This window comes from Crinia signifera, chromosome 3 (genome assembly GCF_055691185.1).
Source record: "Crinia signifera chromosome 3, ASM5569118v1, whole genome shotgun sequence".
Taxonomy (NCBI): Eukaryota; Metazoa; Chordata; class Amphibia; order Anura; family Myobatrachidae; genus Crinia; species Crinia signifera.
In genome coordinates this window covers 196,371,352-196,390,326 of record NC_139219.1, presented here as the reverse complement: position 1 = coordinate 196,390,326, position 18,975 = coordinate 196,371,352, and the positions used below count along the sequence as shown (strand labels likewise).

General features: G+C 42.1%; 1 protein-coding gene across 4 annotated transcripts in view; it reads left to right on the top strand.

Moving 5' to 3' along the window:
* The window catches only part of LOC146064098 (CD109 antigen-like), a 216,304-nt gene that overhangs the window by 107,651 nt on the left and 89,678 nt on the right, over positions 1-18,975 (top strand). For all 4 annotated transcript variants that reach the window (XM_083177197.1, XM_083177198.1, XM_083177196.1 and 1 more), the window contains 3 exons: positions 911-1,024; positions 3,145-3,357; positions 11,695-11,839. In XM_083177197.1, the coding sequence (XP_083033323.1) occupies positions 911-1,024; positions 3,145-3,357; positions 11,695-11,839 (472 nt within the window). The remainder of the gene's footprint in view (positions 1-910; positions 1,025-3,144; positions 3,358-11,694; positions 11,840-18,975) is intronic.

Genomic DNA, 18,975 nt, shown 5'->3' with positions numbered 1-18,975 from the left:
GTACTATAACCCATGACCTATTATACTAGAAGCAGTCACCTTGCTGATGGAACTGCTTTCTCCTGCGTAGTTCTAGTTCATATAGTTAGAATCAACAGCTTTACTATGCATGAACAAATAGCTCTATTAGTAAGGTGTCTGCTTCCAGTGTGACTGGTCATGGATTCTAATCCTACATATGACTCTTAAGAAATGTGTGATTTAGAATTAATGGCAGTATGTCAAAGTGTGGTGAAAAACATATATATACAAACACAGACACATATACACATCCCAATTTCCTCCGGGCGAGTGAGACAAACTTACCCCACTGGCTGTTGATTGTTGATGTATGGATTTCAATGGCATGCCAAATACAGTTTTTTTATGTAATAAATAAAATGGAATCATCACATATTATTCTCTGAATAATAACGAGTGATCTTTGCCCTCTGCCACATTTCTTCAAATGTTTTTCAAACTGGGGATCCCCTATTAGCTTTGAAAGATTCGTATGGATTTAAATGTGTTTTTAACTATTTAGAGTACTATACTCCAAGTAGTTTGTGCATCATTTGTGTTTCTCTAGTATAACATTTTTCTTTAATATTAACATGTTACAGTACGTTTAACAACTCAAATTTATTAGATGTATATATAGATGACATAATAGCAAATAATGTTTCAACAGAGTTCAACTATTGTCTTTGTATTGTGCATTAGATTTATGTATCCAGTTTTTCCATAATTCAATGTTCCCAAATCATAAAGTGCCAAAACAAAATATTAAATAAGTGAAACCAGTTCAAGAGACAAGCCAATTAACCTATTTAAAAGTTATCAGTACAACTGATGTTGACATTGCCTCATTAATTCATGTTCAAAACAGCAGGAATTTGACTTAACTTCAAAATAATTCTTGTTTTTTCAGCTGGACTCCTTTCAGCCATTCTTTGTTTCCTTGAATCTTCCCAGTTATATTACTAGAGGAGAACAATTTGTCTTGGAAGTTGTTGTCTTCAACTACTTGGAAGAAGATACTGAGGTAACGCGTTACAAACATTGTCTCATTTAGTTGTTACATATTATTTTGAGCAGTAGAAATACCTTTGCAAAGTTGGATGTTTTAAGAATTGATGGTGCTTTTCACTCTATGGGTGAAATTTAATAGGATGAGAGATTCAGAAAGTGAGATATTTGGTAAGAAATTTCCAGTTGTTTTAAAGCGGCAATCCTTTACAATTCAAAATCAAACTGGTTTTGCAGTGTAAATGATTGCCACTTAAAAAAACATGGAGATTTGTTACCAAATCTCTCACTTTTTGAATCTCTCATCCTATTCAATTTCCCCCATTGTGTTTATGATGGGTTTAATCTATTGTGTTCTACTTTATGAAAGAAGGTAATACTGTATATGAACATGACTTCATTTTGATTTTTGAGTACTCTCAAGCCCTCAGGCATGGAAAACAAAGTTTAATATAATTTTACCTTAAATAGTGAAAACTATACACAACATTTTTATAATAGGATATAGTATACTGTGTGCAAACAATACATACTTTAAAATTATTAATTCAGACTCATCAACCTTTTCTATATTTGCAGCATAATACAATTTGTTATTATAAAGTGAAAAATTGTGTAAAAGTAGTTGAATTCAATTATTACATATAATTAATAATAATAATTACATGTATTTCTCAGATGTTCACTTCTGTTAACATTTAATAGTTTTTTTTAGCAGGGTTTTGCCAATTATGGAATCGTTGAGAGAAGGGTGCTTGATAGTGGGCAGAAATTTAAATTGGTCTCTCCATCCTTACTACTTATCCTAGCTCTCCTGTGTCTATTTTCTTGACCATGGTAGGGCCTGTTGGCTTTTCCATGAATACCAGTTGATTGATTTGTGGAGCATCCAGCACCATAGTGTGAAAGACGTTTATACATTCTCTTAAATTGTTGAAACATTTCAATGTTATCAAATGAACCTCTATATACAGTATATAGTGGAACATTCCTCTTCTGCCCATCAGCTACACAGGGAGGTGATTAGTGAATACTGTAGCTTTCTTCTATAAACTTACCTCAACTTGCTAAAGAGTAAATGTTCTCCCTTGAACAATCCTTTACAGTTTAGGATTTCGATTTGGCATTATCCGCTATACCAAACAGTAAAAGTCCTTATTCGGATGACTTCCAAATGAGGTATTTTAAAACATTCTGCAATTCTCTCATGCCCCTTTTTGTGTGGTTTGATAATGCCATTTCCAACGTGACTGTTTTCTCCCCCCAAGACCCTCATATTTCTATTATTTCCAAAACCAGAAAGTCATTTCTCAAGTTAAAAGCTGGTCTCACTATTGTCCACAGTGATCACATCCACAGTCTCACTTCTGGATAGCCCTGAGTTTTGGCTTCTCAGCCATATGGATATGCCCATATGTCTTTACATAGCTATCTTCTTTGCAATGCAAAGAAAATGACTTTACCATGTTTCTAGAGATCTCCTGTTATGACGCCAATCTCTCCTGGTTTCAGCAGGTAGTATGGCTATGAAGAATCTCAATTTAGCAGGCCCATCTTCTTGTTTGCTTGGTCTGTTTGAAAAATGTAATTTCTATATAGTTAATCAAATTATGCTTATCCATATTTAGATAAATCCAGTTGTGGCCAGCATGTTATCTACAATCTCTCCAAGGTACATGAAAGTATATGAAGTCACCAATATGCACCTCTTGTGACTTGCATCAGCATTCTGGGAGGGACGCCAGTGCAGTATGAGATAAATAGGCTGCCCTTTATATAGATGTCTTGGAGGTGGCTGTCTAAGTGGGTCCCCTTGACATGCTGGACCCCTAGTCATGTGTTGCCCCTCATCAACTCTCATCATATGCACTCCCCCCCCAGCAGAGATGAGTTCTAGGAAACTATACTGTGAAGGCGCTATTTTCTAGGCAATGTGGACAATCAGGTGCATTTGCACAAATATAAAAATTTTACATGTCGTATTTTGTTATTTAACATTTTTTTTTATTCCTTTAATTTACCAGACATTTTTAATAAAAACATTGTATGGTATTTCTTAAAACATTCTATATTACACATAACTTGACCTATTTTCAACAGCATTTTAACAGCTGATCTGTATTTTTCCTTTCACAGGTTTCTGTAACTCTTGATGGAAGCGATGCATTTGAAATCCAGTTAGCTTTCCTAAATTCAACTGGAAGCCAGCAGACTGTATCAGTCCCAAGTCAAGAAGGAAAAATAGTTTTCTTTCCAATCAAACCAATTCAGCTGGGCGAGATTCCAATTATTGTTAAAGCAACAAGCTCACTTGCTTCTGATGCAGTAACCCAAAAGCTCCTAGTTAAGGTAACATTTCATATAACCTGGAACATTTAAATGGCAACATTAAAAACAAAAATTGTGAGAAAAAAACAAACAAAAGAGATTTGTATGTGACTATATTCAGGTCTATATTACCTTGAAAGATGTTATCTGTAAAAATGACAGAAGTGCATTAATATTTAGATTTTTTTGGTTGTGTTTTAATGTTATACTAGAGAAAATAAGGAACATTACCATATAAAGTGCTTGCACTGTATTTCAAAAACATAATTTAACAATGCTCTTAAAATCAAATTATACAAAATTTAGTGCTTTGGGGTTGAACCTTAGGAATGGTAGGGATCCACCTGACCATGGTAGATGAGCCCATGTATGTTCTGACCCAAAACTATGCTGAGAACTTAAATTTTACTCCATGTTAAATTACTGAGGCTATTATAATTGGATTCAGTATGAAATCCCGGCGGTTGGGATCCCGGCGTTCAAAATCCCGATGCCATAATCCCGACAGCCGAAATCCCGACAAGGGGGGGGCGTGGATCGCCCCCCCTTGTGGACTCGCTGCGCTCGCCACGCAGCGGGTCCGGTGCCTCGCTACGCTCGGCACACTAATTTATTCTCCCTCCGGGGGTGTCGTGGACACCCCCGGAGGGAGAAAGTATCGGGATTTCGGCGGTCGGGATTCTGAACGCCGGGATTCTGGCGTCGGGATTCTGAACGCCGGGATCCCGACCGCCGGGATTTTGACTGCATCCCTTATAATTGTTCAGATAACTAGTTGTTATGTTTTTTTTTTTAAAGATGGGAGTTTTATTGAAGATGGGATGTTGCCCATAGCAGCTAATCAGAATTGACTTCTTATTTATTTAGCATCTTCTAGAAGAAAATAGAAATAATCTGATCGGTTGTCCATAGCAGCATCGCACATTCAAAATTGCATCCAGGTGATTTCTCATAGAAAACATCAAAATTGCAAATGTAATAGGTTTATTTCAGATCTCACCCAAAACATTACCAAAAAACAAAAATAGACCAGGTCCAGGCTGGTGAGTTTGACAGAACCAGTGAGATCTACAGATGATTTTGTCCAAAAGAGTGTGTAAAAGAAAACCCAGAACATCGATAAGCCCCCCCTCCCCCCAAGGGGGACAAAATGAGTAGGGGTCACCTGTATTTTGGAACCAGCACCGGGCTCCAGCAGCCAGCAGTGTCATGCCACAGCGGGGGACACTTTTTTATACAAGGTCCCCCGGGCGAAAAATGAACACCCTGGCTGATCAGCCCTGAATTGGGGTACCTGGGGCATTGGGGATCTCCTGAATAAATGGATTCCCCCCAGGCTTAACCCTTCTAGGACTGAAGCCCAGAGCTGTCCCAAACACCCCTGGGCTGTGGGTGGCTGGCTGGTGTTTTTTGTGTAAAAAAATAGATTTTAAAAATTACATTGGGTTATGCAGTGGAACTATAAGTCCCAGCAAGTCTCCCCTGCATGCTGAGACTTGTAGTCTCACTTCATAACCAATGTAGAAATTATTGCACACACATACCATGAATAGTACTATTTTATTCATATACATTCACCCACACAAACACACATTCAATCAGACATATTCTCCATGCTTGGTTCTTACTCTGGATTGGTCCACTTCTCCAGTAGAAATAAAAGGCATGTCCGTACTCCCAGACTAGAGGAGCCTCATAACCGACTCCTCTCCTAACCCCTAAGGCAGGCATGTCCAAACTGTGGCCCTCTAACCAACGAGAGGAGAGCACAATCTCGGAACAAGCGGATACTTAGGTATCCATTGTCCTTCAAATTCCCCATTTCCCCAATAAGTGGTCTACTGTATGCCATTGAGTATATTCTATAAGTGCATTATATATTTTAATACTTATTTTTATTAATAATTGTGTTTTTAATGATTTTTTCCATATGCGATTAATTAAATTAATTTATATTTCCATGTGATACCCAATTGATTATTTCAATTCATTTTCTAAATTAATTAATTTTTCTAAATAACACATTTCTGAGCGCTCCGCAAACCCCCCCTTTTTTTCTTGTGCATACCCTGTTGTTAGGGGATTGAACCCCCCCTTTGTGTGAGCAGCCCACTGAACAGCCCACCCCATAAGCGCCTTTATCACCTGGGGTGATTCTTGTGTCTTTTTTGTGGCCCTTTAGCTGTTGTGAAACTACACATCCCAGCATGCATAGCCATACTGTAGGTTTAGCATTCCATAATAGCAAAACTGTGGCAAGGCCATAGTTTGGACATGCCTTCCCTAAGGGAATCCCAGTGACATGCGTCACGGGAATCCCAGTAACGTCTGTCACTGGTACTCCCCTAGACCAAGCAGCTCAGCTCTGGAGGAGTTCAGTCCTGATTGGATGTTGCACTCATTGGTTTAGGTGAGTCCCAGTGATGGACATTATTGGTCATTTTTTGGTGTCTATGACGACATAGATCAACATGGACACTGTCTAAGTGTCCATGTCACTGTGCTTGGCACACTATTATATTCTCCCTCCACGCCATAGTGCAGCGGTTCTCAAATCGTGGGTCCTAACCCCTAAGTCGGTCCTGACCTTCTCAGCATGGGGTTGTGACTCCATGTTGCTGACCATCAGGCTGAGGTCTTTTCTGATCTAAATCAGTGATTCAAGGAGTCTGAAAAATCTATTGAATTGTCTGTTATGTTAGACTCCTCACATCATTTTGTGCCTCCACAATGCTGCCATGCAGGGCCGTTTCTAGACAATTTAGCTCCCAGGGCAAAGGAATAAAATTGCGCCACCCCCCCCCCCCCCAAAAAAAAAGTTAACATGACATAGAAGAAATTGCACGCGCCTGAGGCGCGTGCGCCGAAATAGGGGCGTGTTTTATTTTTAGAAGGGGTGTGGCTTAATACAAGGGCGTGGTCTAGCAGGAAAACAATTACCTTACATCTCACCTTTGCAACCTGCATGTCCAGACATTGGTTACCGCAGGAATTGTCATTGTACTCCCGCACTTTAGTTGGCGGGCTGAAGGCCACACAGTGACATAAAAATATAAAGGCCCACACAGTGACCTACAGTATGTGCTGTACTACATCCTTGCTGGCGGGTCGCCAGAACGTACGCGCTGGCGACCCGCCAGCAGCCTCGCCAGCGAGGAGACTGAGACGCGCGTGCGTCTCACGCGCGTCTCAGTCTCCGTCGCTAGCGCGACGGAAACCCTGTCCGTCTCCGCCTCAGGGAGACGGACAGGGTTAGGGGGGGGTTAGGGGGGGTGCGGGCAGGCGGCGGGGACCCCGGGTTACCGCCGGGGGGGAACGGATAGAAGCGCCGTCGGAAGGGGACGCGCGCGCCGCTCGTGCGCGCGCGTCCCCTTCTCACCATCGCCATGGCGCTGGCGTGGGATGGCGGCTGGCAACGCCAGCGCCATCCCCTGCAAAGATGGGACAAGACCCATCTGTAGTACGCCTCACAGATCAAGGCCAAACAATGACAGGCTACTTGAATCATTATACACTATTTATCCGTGATGCCAATTACACATGACGCCGCACACAGTGATGACAACACATTGTCGCACACCTTGATGATAATTACACATTATGTCGCACACCGTGATGACAATTACACATTACGCCGCACACCATGATGACAATTACACATTATGATGCCCGTTACACCCCACACTGTGATGGCAATTACACAATACTCTACACACCGTAATGCCTATTACACATTATGCCCCACACGCCGCTGCCGCACAACTCATGCCGTTTACTAATATGCCCCCACAGTGCCACACATATATGCCCCCACAGTGCCACATATATATATATATGCCCCCACAGTGCCACAGATATGTCCCCAGTGCCAGATATGCCCCCACAGTGCCACACATATGCCCCCACAGTGCCACATACATATATGCCCCCACAGTGCCACATATATATATATGCCCCCACAGTGCCACATATATATGCCCCCAAAGTGCCACAGATATGTCCCCAGTGCCAGATATGTCCCCACAGTGCCACACATATGCCCCCACAGTGACAGCTATGCCTCCACAGTGCCACATATATATGCCCCCACAGTGCCACAGATATGTCCCCAGTGCCAGATATGCCCCCACAGTGACACACATATGCCCCCAGTGACACACATATGCCCCCACAGTGACACACATATGCCCATACAGTGCCAGATATGCCCCCACAATGCCACATATATATGCCCCCACAGTGCCAAATATGCCCATAGTGCCATAGATATGTCCCCAGTGCCACAGATATGCCCCCAAAGTGCCACATATATGCCCCCACAGTGCCAAATATGCCCCCACAGTGCCACACATTCCCCCAAAGTGCCAGCAGCACAACTTACTATCTCTCTAGGTCTCCCCCTCCAGTCCCCCGCCGCTGCATGCTGCTGCTGGTGCTTTGCTTTCACTCATGTGTCCCTGAGCCGTCAGCCATTGATACCGAGCGGGCTGGCTCCTGATTGGCTGCCAGCCCGCGAGGTCCTCTGATTGGCTGCCAGCCCAATGACACAGTGAGCGAGGGGAAGGAGCTACGCACGATGCGCTCTCTCCCCTGGGGCTCACCTGTGCCTGTTCATTGCGGACGGGGAGGGGGGGACTTGGAGGCGGAGGCGGGTGGCGGCGGCGGAACTCCGAGGCGGCGTTGTGGAAGCTCAGCTGCCGGCCGGGCACCTGTGCCTGTTCATTGCGGATAGGGAGCGGGGGACGCGGAGGCGGGCGGCGGCGGCGGCGGGACTTGGAGGCTGCCTTGTGGAAGCTCAGCTGCCGGCCGGGCGCCCCGGCTGTGTAACAGGTGGACAAGCCGTGCGGCGCCCCGGGCTGCTGCACGGCTTGTCCGCCTGTAGAAACGGCCCTGCTGCCATGTATGTGCTGTCTGCTGCCTACATATGTGATGTGATGACATTCTGCAGTAACTTGCTGGGGTCCTGTCATTATTTTTATTGTTTGATGGGTTCCAGAGCAAAATAGTTTGATGACCGAAGTGGATGGTAGGGTATGAAATTTCACGTGTCTGCACATATCGGCTGAAAATTTAGCAAAAAAAAAAAGAAATTTCATGATGACATTTTTCACGTAGACCCTTTTTCACGTTGACCCTTTTTCACGTTGAACTTTTGGCCCTGTCGACCTTTTGCATGTTGACCTTTGGGCCCTGTTGACATTTGGACCCTGTTGACCTTTTGACCCTGACAACCTTTTGACCGTCGACCAAGAGTCAATCTATCATGAGTCCGAATACCATGTTACCAATGCCTACAGCAGTGTGCTTTGATCATATGTGTGGATACTGTGTGTACAGTATGTGGGGATATTTAGAAATAGTCCAAATGAACTAAAGCATTTAAAATCCTGGCTGGATTAAAAGAAATCCAAATCTCTAGTTTACCAAAATGTTTTTTTAATTGCTAACATATGTCTGTCTAATATGTACAGCATTGTTTCCAAAAGCTGGTCCTCCCACACCTGCCACAGCTTACATTTTCAGGTTTTCTTTAATCATACACCGCCATCTTAGCCTGCTTGGCTGGGTCAGTAATTATCCTCCCGCAAAAAATGCTAAAAACATGAACTATTGGGATTGTGTGAGAGACAGAATTCGGAAGCATTCATGTATTTTACATCAGGAATTTTCTAATCCAATACCATATTCCTAAAGAGAAGCAAGTGCTGCACTCAGATAATACTGTTAGTAACAGTTTCTGAAGAGAATACAAGAAGTAAATAAAAATATGATCTGGATAAAGAAAACATATTCACTCTTTCCCATCCCCCCTTCTTTGCAATTCTACATAGGCAAGGGCATGGTTACCATAGGTGAATGGAGCATAACTCCTATGGGACCCATCTTCCCTGTTAAAGTTACATGTGTTAAATACATTTCTCACCATGGGTAAATACAAAGGGTCCCTTACAAACTTTTGCCTTGGGGTTTTTAGTATATCTAATTAAGCCCCTAGACATGTCCATTGTGATGTGGTATAAAATGAACTAGAGGGCATTATAAATTACAATTTTACATAATATGAACTGGGGACATTGTACTGTTACATAATATGAAGTGAAAGCTTTATAATGTGGCATAATATGGACTGGGGTACTATAATATGGCATAATATGAACTCAGGGCACTGTATGTCATAATCTGAATAGGGGGTACTGCATTGCATAATGTGTACTCAGTACTCATGTGACATAACATGAACTAATGGGCCCCATACATCAGCAATTAATTGTGACAATCCTGAGATCTGGAGATGATTGACACAATTAATTTTAGATGTGTGGGCTCCCCCTTTTGGCAATCCCAATCAAAAATTAATAGGGATGGCCAATCGATTGCTTAATCAGATTTTTAAACATGTTTAATAATCTGGTATTATCTGCGGATCTTTTTTATATGTGTGGGCATTCCCAATTTGTCTTCTTCATCTATTTACATTATGAACAGCTGAAATGACAATCGATTGGGCAATTTCCAGATATGAAGATGCAATCTTTAGATGGAAAAATCTGCAGATCACTGAAATAAATCTGTAATGTGTGGGCAAGTCAAATAGATTGTAGAATCCATTTATCTGGCCAAAAAATCCCTGAATCTGGAAATCCATTAATTGTGATTGCTGATGTATGGGGCCCATTAGGCACTACAATGGTTTATAAAATAATCTGGGGCACCACTATGGGGAATAACAATAAACAAGGCAATACTGTGGTTCAGAGTAGTGTCTCTATAGAAGCATTGGGACAAGGGTCCCTTCAAAATGTTGCTATAGGGCTCCCAATGTTCTGGCTACAATAAACTTCTATTATTATTTTTATTATTATGGAATAATGTTCTCCCTTCTGAGTTTTAAATGAGTAGTTGAAGTAACAGACTCTGCTCATTCTTTGGAAACAGTATTGCCAATGCAGAGTTATGGGCCCCATACATCAGCAATCACAATTAGTGGATTTCCAGATCCAGGGATTTTTTGGCCAGATAAATGGATTCTACAATCTATTTGACTTGCCCACACATTACAGATTTATTTCAGTGATCGGCAGAGTTTTCCATCTAAAGATTGCATCTTCATATCTGGAAATTGCCCAATCGATTGTCATTTCAGCTGTTCATAATGTAAATAGATGAAGACGACGAATTGGGAATGCCCACACATATAAAAAAGATCTGCAGATAATACCAGATTAATAAGCATGTTTAAAAATCTGATTAAGCAATCGATTGGCGATCCCTATTAATTGTTGATTGGGATTGCCAAAAGGGGGAGCCCACACATCTAAAATTAATTGTGGCAATCATCTCCAGATCTCAGGATTGTCACAATTAATTGCTGATGTATGGGGCCAAGAGACAATATGTGTATTTTCAGAAACATCCTCTACACCTAGTATAGGGCTGGTGCAGGTGCCCACTGGTGGGGGTGATGATGATGATGACTAATAAAACCAAATGTACGGAAAGGTGCACACAAAATGCATACCAATCGACATACTCAACTTATTCTGTGCACACAATGCGGGAGCACATGCACCCGATATCCGTCCATCTCAGCATCAGGTCCCATATTTGTAGAAATGGTATATTATTGAAGTAGTTGTATACTATGGCCCTTATTCTGGTTCGGACGGTACGGCCCGCGTGCGGCCGTACCGCCGATGTTTTTATTCTGCACATGCGCAGAGGTCAATCTGCGCATGTGCAGCCCCATTCGCCGCAGACGTATTTCGTCCGCCGCAAAGGGGGCGTATAGGGGCGTGAGGGGCTTCATACCCTCATTTCCCTATGTATACGCCCCGCGTTTCATGGGCGTTCCCATGCAAACGCGGGGCGTATGCATGCTAATGAGGGTATGACGCCACTGATGGGGGCGGAAAGCTGACGTCGCCGGATGTCAGCTCTCAGCCCCCATACAAGCTAACACACGGACGATTGTCCGTGTGGTCTCAGCTTGCGGGAGCTGCTGTGGCGTGCGGCCCTGCCTTCGATGGTCGACGACCATCGAATGCAGGGGGCAGCTCCCACCATGGTGGAGGCGTACGCCCCACCATTTTTATGCGGATCGCCAGCCGTCCGTGTACGGACGGCCGTGGCGATCCGTCTCGTGGGCGGGGATTGGTTTGTGCGGCCAGAGCACCGTGTGCGGCTCTGGCCGCACCAACCAGAATAAGGGCCTATGTTATTTCAATCTACCCTGTGTGTTGTGTCGGTTGCATCATCCGAACATGTTAATGACCATTTCATGTCAGTAGATGCTCTAAATTTGGACAGTTAAATTATTTACACTTTTGCAGATAATTATATAATATTTTACTTTGACAGGCTGAAGGAATAGAACATTCATATTCACAAACTTTGCTCTTGGAGCTGATCAACAATAAACCACAAGCCATTTCAACAGCTTTGAAGTTTACATTCCCTCCTGATGTAGTACGTGGCAGTGAGAAGGCATTTATCTCTGTTGTTGGTAAGGATAACATAAAATTCTTAAAATAATACTGAATTGAAGCAGAAGCAACACATATCTGATTCAGCTACTGTCCACGTCCCTAAATAATAGAATTCCTTCTATTAATGTAACTAAAGTATGTTTATTTGCTAAAAGTGACTTAATGTATTTGCATACACTTTGTAGTAGGAAAAAAAGCACAAATTCAGAATTTCAATAGTAATAATAATTATAATTATTGAATACGCCCTCCCTACTATACATTTCACATGTTTTCAATCATTTAACTGCAGGGTTAAGCTGGGTACACACTGGTTGATATATCAACCATTCAATTCAATTGAAAAGATATATCTTGTCGGAGGTGTAGCACAGCCGATATGCTGTGTGTTGAAAACCAAATGCGGTCGCTCCTGCATTTCAATAGATATTATGTGTAGCACATACTATCTATCGACACAACATTCGACGGCGGGCCCGCATATCGCGTCGCAAGGTCCCTAAAATGTGCACACAATCCTTCAATTTATCGACCAGATGTGGTCGATATCGAATGATTGCATGCATGCAATATTTTTCAAGTGTATGGGCTACATTACATTTGCCCCATATGCAGTGCAACATGGTTTTATCCATGTGTTAAAAAAGCAGTTTTGCAATCAGGTCTGAATACCCCCCAAATGTTCCACATCTGTCTGCATTGACTTTGGATTGTTCCAGATATTTTTTTTATAACTGGACGGCTTTTCTGATGTCCAATACATTATAACCGGACCCAAACAGTGCATGTTTTATGGGTTTTCTCCGGGACCAAAGGTCGATAAATAACTATTCCAGATCACTGCTGGGATCTTAATGTATGCAATGTCAGTGATTTTGAGGACAGGTTTGAGATTATTTGTATGTAGTTTTTGGCTGTAAAAATTGATTTTAATTAAAGAGATTTGTAGTTACAGTAATTTAGTTTGACAGCACAATATATGTACATATTGTCTTTTTGAACAGATGCTATGCAAACCAATCTTCTTACTTGTTGTTACAGATGTGTGTACAGTATATTGTAACAGTAACTGTCACTTCAAATTTTGACCTTGTGTTTCGACTACTCACTTTGATTACAATTTGTAAATTTTTCCTAAAATGTACTTGAAGATTTATGTACGCGTTTCGCCAGTTATACTGGCTTTTTCACCTTTGCAAAATCCAGTATAACTGGTGAAACATGTCAACCTCCAACCTCTCCTTGGTGTGTGCCAATCCATTGGACCCAATTTTTCAAGCTCCAATGATCTGTCCCGAACCAGACCCAGGACTATAAGCTTGAACAGGATCTTCTGAGAACCCCATCTATGGGCATCAGGATTCCCCTAATTTCAAAGTAATCTCCTCTCCAGGAACTCATTGCTCCCAATCAGCCAACAGCACAGTGAGAATCTACACTAGTGTGTGTAAGAGATCTACATTTGAGGGCATTGCAATTCAGAATCCACAGGTCATTCTAGGAACAGGACTTTGCACTTCTCAATTACACCTATGTGAGAGACTGCCCCAACATCACATTACCATTATTACCATTACATTACCTTTTATTTGCACATTGATTTTTTATGCCTTACATCATGTTTTATAAATTTTGATTATTTGATAAATTAAATAAATATAATTTTTATTATCCCATGGTAATTAATTTATCCTCAAATTAGCACTATGTATTTCCATTTGTTCGGTTGTTTTTATCCACAAGTGGGAACGACTCCCCCACTACACACAGCAGCATGGTAAGTTTGACCCTTTGTTCCCCAAAAGGAAATCTGATGATCAAAATAACCCAACCTTTTATTTCTTTGTCAGAAAAAAGTCTGTGAACCTCTAGGACTATCAGATTAGTTAAGGGCACAATTATATATGTGAGTGTCAATCATCGGAATGATGTCTGAGTGTCCTGTCCTATGTAAATATATAGGGTTCTATTAACTAATGACCAACTTCCTCCAATCATGCAACCAACCGTCTGTCCAGCTAAAACACCACCCCACACACCTAACCAACTTTTTCCACAGACAAGCCAACCAGCTAATGTTTTCACCAGACTCGCCAACTTCTGTCCAACTTGTGATGTCACAGAAGTAGGCAGACTTCTACATGTTTTAAATACATTTTTGTTGTTTTTAGTTAATTGTTTGAAAAAAATCAATATTTACTAAAGTGTGAGTTTTTACATTGATTGTGGACAGATGTTGGCAATAGCAACCAATCAGATTTAATTTATCAATTATCTAGCTACTTCTAGAGGATAATCTGTACTTATATGTTAGTTGGGCGCCCACTATAGTCACTACGCTCATACCCCCACTATCCATGTCAGCATGGCGAGCGGGCCGCGGAAAAGTAAGCAAATAGCTTAGTGGGCGCCCAACTAACATAAGTACCGGATAATCACTAGAATCTGATTGGTTGCTATGGGCAATGCCTCTGACTTCTAACATATCCCACTTTAAGGGGGTTTTCAATGTGTGCCAATATTTACGGCAGTTGGAAATATTGGCACTTTTTGACAAGAACAGGTTGAATTTGCATTTGACTTTTTCAGTCTATACAACTGTTGGAAATTTTCTGATGGCTTAATCCAATCGATGGAAACGTTCCACTGAGCATCCCAGCAATCAGGTCTGAATTACTAAATCCAGGTGAAATGTTTGCTGTGAGCATACACATTTATCAACAACATCACTACACTCTCTTCAACCAGTCCCCTCATTTATTTTCACCTTAATTCTGCAACAATCCTGATAATCTCAGTCACTTCTCTCCCATGCCGTGTGTAATGCCAGATTGGTCTGTAATAAACTGGTCCCAACCCATGACCTTTTCCTATTCAATTCCCCAAATCTCCTAGCTACTTTTCCTGTAGCTCTGTTTTCTGGGGGTCTCACATTCTCTCACACCCTCAGAACTATGTCTTACATTTTTTATATTTGAGGTTCATGCTATAAACATATTCACACCTTCTCATCTTCAATTAGCTGTTTTTTACCACCCCTTTGGCCGTCCCCCCAAATTCCTTGACAACTTAGCTTCCTATCTCCATCACTTCCTCTCCTCAAATCTTCTCTTTGTTATTTTAGGTGACCAATATCCCACTTGATATTCCCAGATAATTCACTGCCTCTAAAACCTTTACCCTCACATTATTTGGGCTCTTACAATGGACTTCCTCACCCTCCCAAGTGGATATTTAGTCAGTACATTGCAAACCACCTTAATACTAGAATCATGTGGCATAATAATGGATAACAAATTTACATACATAGCCACGTCCCACACTTGTAACAACCATTTTTATTGATAGGGGCCCCTACAAGTTTGTTGTCCAGGGCTCCCAAAGACCTTAAACCAGTCCTAGGCCCATAGCAAAAGTGTGATAGATTCCTCAATAAATGATCATGCATACAATGTAAGTCTATAGTTCCAATCGGTTAGTATCTTGAGTAGACAAAAGTTTTACAGTATAAATGAAAGAAAATTAGGAATATGTTCAATAGTTTTGATGTATAGTTTCATGTACGTTAGGATTTGAAGGAAAGTTACAGGCTGGCAATAAAATAGATGAGGTTCAAAATTAATGTGCATGAGTTAAGGTTGCAAATGGCAATGTAGACAGCTGACCGGTGGTGAGGATACCGGTGTTCAGAATACCGATGCCGGCAATCCCATGCATGGTATCTTAACAGAAGTCTGGTAAGTAACCTAACCCCAACCATTCCCGCTAGTGCTGAACCCTAACCTACCTACCCTGCAGCCTAAACCTAACCCTCTTATCCAGCAGCCTTAACCTTGCCACCATTTCTAAGTGGCTAACCCTTCTTCCTTTTAGCCTAAATAATACCCCACCAATGCCTACCATTAAGTTCCCCACTAGAGCCTAAACTTAACCCCCCTCTCCCAGTGCCTAACCCTTACTGCCCTGCATACTTATAATCAGTTTGCTGGCAGTCGTGATTCCAGAGTCAGCATCAACATTGATATCGGGATGTCAGATATCCGGTGCCGTCTTCTGGTATTCTGAGTACTGGCATCCCAACCAAAGGATGTTAACTGGATCCCTGCAAATGTAGTTATAATAATAATACTGTAATAATAATACAGATAGAGTATGTCAGTGTTATATGGTATGTAGCATTAATTGTTTATTATATTTTTAACATTTATTATTTATTCCTATAATGCGGTTGAGAAATACAACAATGTTAAAAACATGTTAGAGTTCATGTACAGTGATTTTTTTTTGACGTATATATACGTCATGGCCGGGAAGTACTTCCCGACACATGACGTATATATACGTCATGACTTTAAACTGTCACTGCGTCTCGAGACGCAGTGACAGAGGGACGATGTCTGCTGTCCCTGACAGCAGACATGTCCCTGCATGCCCAGGGGGGGCTGCGATGTCGCCCCCCCGTCGGCGATCGCTGTGATTGGCTGTTCAGTGTGAACAGCCATTCACAGCGTTTTCCTGTGTTACCAGCGAATCAGACGCTTGGTAACACAGGTGTCAATCACCGCCGGGCGTCAGGGGGCATGAGGGGGTCATCGGTGACGATGACACCTCACCCCACCCTCACCCCACCTGCCCCCAAGGCTGTGATTGGTCCGTGGGACCCACGGACCAATCACAGCCAAGGCGCGACATTTAAACTACCGGTGACTGCGCTGCAGACGCCATTCCGGTCTGGAGTAGCGTGCAGAGCGGTCACCGTGCCTATCTGCCGTGATACTGACCTGATCCTTGCTAATACTTACCTGATCCTTGCAAATACCTTACCTGATCACTTGATCACTGCTTGTAGCGTGCTGGACGCTTCCTGGATCTGACTTCCTGAGACTTCCTGCTGCTGCTGCAGTGTGATAGAGAGATAGAGAGATAGAGAGAGAGAGATAGAGAGATAGAGGGAGATAGTGACAGAGAGAGCTATATTTTGTGTCTGCTACCCCCCCTTTTTGGGGGTGCAGGGGTTTTTTATATATAAATAACTGTCGCTGCTGCTGCAGTGTCATAGTGATAGATAGTGATAGATAGTGAGAGATAGTGATAGATAGTAATAGATAGTGAGAGATAGAGAGATTTGTGTCTGCTACCCCCCCTTTTTTGGGGGTGCAGGTTTTTTTTTTATATATATATAACTGTCAGTGCTGCTGCTGCAGTGTCATAGTGATAGATAGTGATAGATAGTGAGAGATAGAGAGATAGAGAGAGATAGTGACAGAGAGTGATAGAGAGTGTATATTTTGTGTCTGCTACCCCCCCTTTTTGGGGGTGCAGGTTTTTTTTTATACATATAACTGTCAGTGCTGCTGCTGCAGTGTGATAGATAGTGATAGATAGTGATAGATAGTGATAGATAGTGAGAGATAGAGAGAGATAGTGACAGAGAGTGATAGAGAGTGTATATTTTGTGTCTGCTACCCCCGCCTTTTGTGCTGATCACTATATCTGAGGTGATCAGCAACTTTTTGGGGGTGCAGAGGTTTTTTTTTTTTATATATACCTGTCAGTTGCTGCCAGTTGCACCAAAGGTTGTGCACCTGCTGCCCCTCACTGGTAATCAGTGTCGCATCACTGATCACCTTTTTTTTTTTTTTGTGGGTGCTGTGTGGTCTTTTTTTAATTTTTTTTTTACACACACTGTGATTTTGTGGGTGTCCTGTGGCCACTGTGCGCTGATCAGTGACGTACATCACTGATCAGCTTTTTCGGCACAGGGTTGATCTATTTTTTTTTTTTTTCAAATTCCTGTTGCCTTTGAGCGCTGTTCAGTGACAGACGTTACTGACCAACATCTGTGCTCAATTTTTGGCGCAGGACCTTTTTTTTTTGTTTTTTTAACCCCTTCATTTTTTATTTTTTTTAACCCCTTCAATTTTTTTTTTTTTTAACCCCTTCATTTTTTTTTTTTGTATAAAGTATTTTTTTTGTTCTGCACTACATACACACAACACACTACATACCCCCCGGGTTGAAATAAAGTTTGTACCCCCCCCTACACTATACACGTGTTGAAACATTTCACTACCAGTAACACAAAAATAAAAATGTCATCCCAGATGTCATCCCAAATGTCATCCCAGTCATCCAGAAGAATGTATTCAGTGGAGGAGGCATATGCCATGCTTGCCTCTGATTCTGACACAGCCAGTGAGGCAAGCGGGGAATTTGAAGGATTCGTCTTAAGCTCCTCTTCCTCCTCTGGTGATGAGGGACCCCCTCAAAGACGCCCCCGTAGAGCAGCTGAGACCCCCCCCCCCAATAATTGATCTCGTATGGACCCCACCACCAGACAATTTTGAGCCCCAGGTTCCTGAGTTTTTGGCCATGCCAGGAATCCAATTTGATTCCACAGGTCTCAGAGAAATTGACTTTTTCAAATTATTTTTCTCTGATGATTTTATAAATTTAATGGTGGACCAAACTAATTTATATGCCCAGCAGTTTATTGCTCAAAACCCCACGTCATCATTTGCTAGGTGGACCCCTGTAGATGCAGTAGAGATGATGACGTTTTGGGGTCTGGTGTTTCATATGGGCATAGTAAAAAAGCCACAAATTAGGCAATATTGGAGTACAGATGTTCTGTACAGCACCCCATTTTACCGTATGGCCATGACTCGGACTCGTTTTGAGGCAATCCATAAATTTATACATTACACCGATAATGCACAGTGCCCACCCAGAGATGATCCCACCTTTGACAGGCTATTCAAAGTCAGGCCGGTCATTGATCATTTCAGTGCCAAATTTGCAGAGCTATACATCCCTGAAAAATTTATTTGTATTGACGAGTCCCTTATACATTTTAAAGGAAGGGTTAAATTCCGCCAGTACCTTCCCAGTAAGAGGGCAAGGTATGGCATAAAAATGTATAAGCTGTGTGAAAGCACCACAGGGTACACCCACAAGTTTAGGGTATATGAAGGGAAGGATTCAAGAATTGAACCGCCAGAATGCCCCCCCTCCCTCGTAGGTGTTAGTGGCAAAATTGACTGGGATTTAATGCACCCCTTCCTGGATAAGGGTTATCACCTCTATGTGGATAACTTTTACACCAGCATCCCCCTGTTTAAGGCCCTTGGTTCAAGAGGTACAGCAGCTTGCG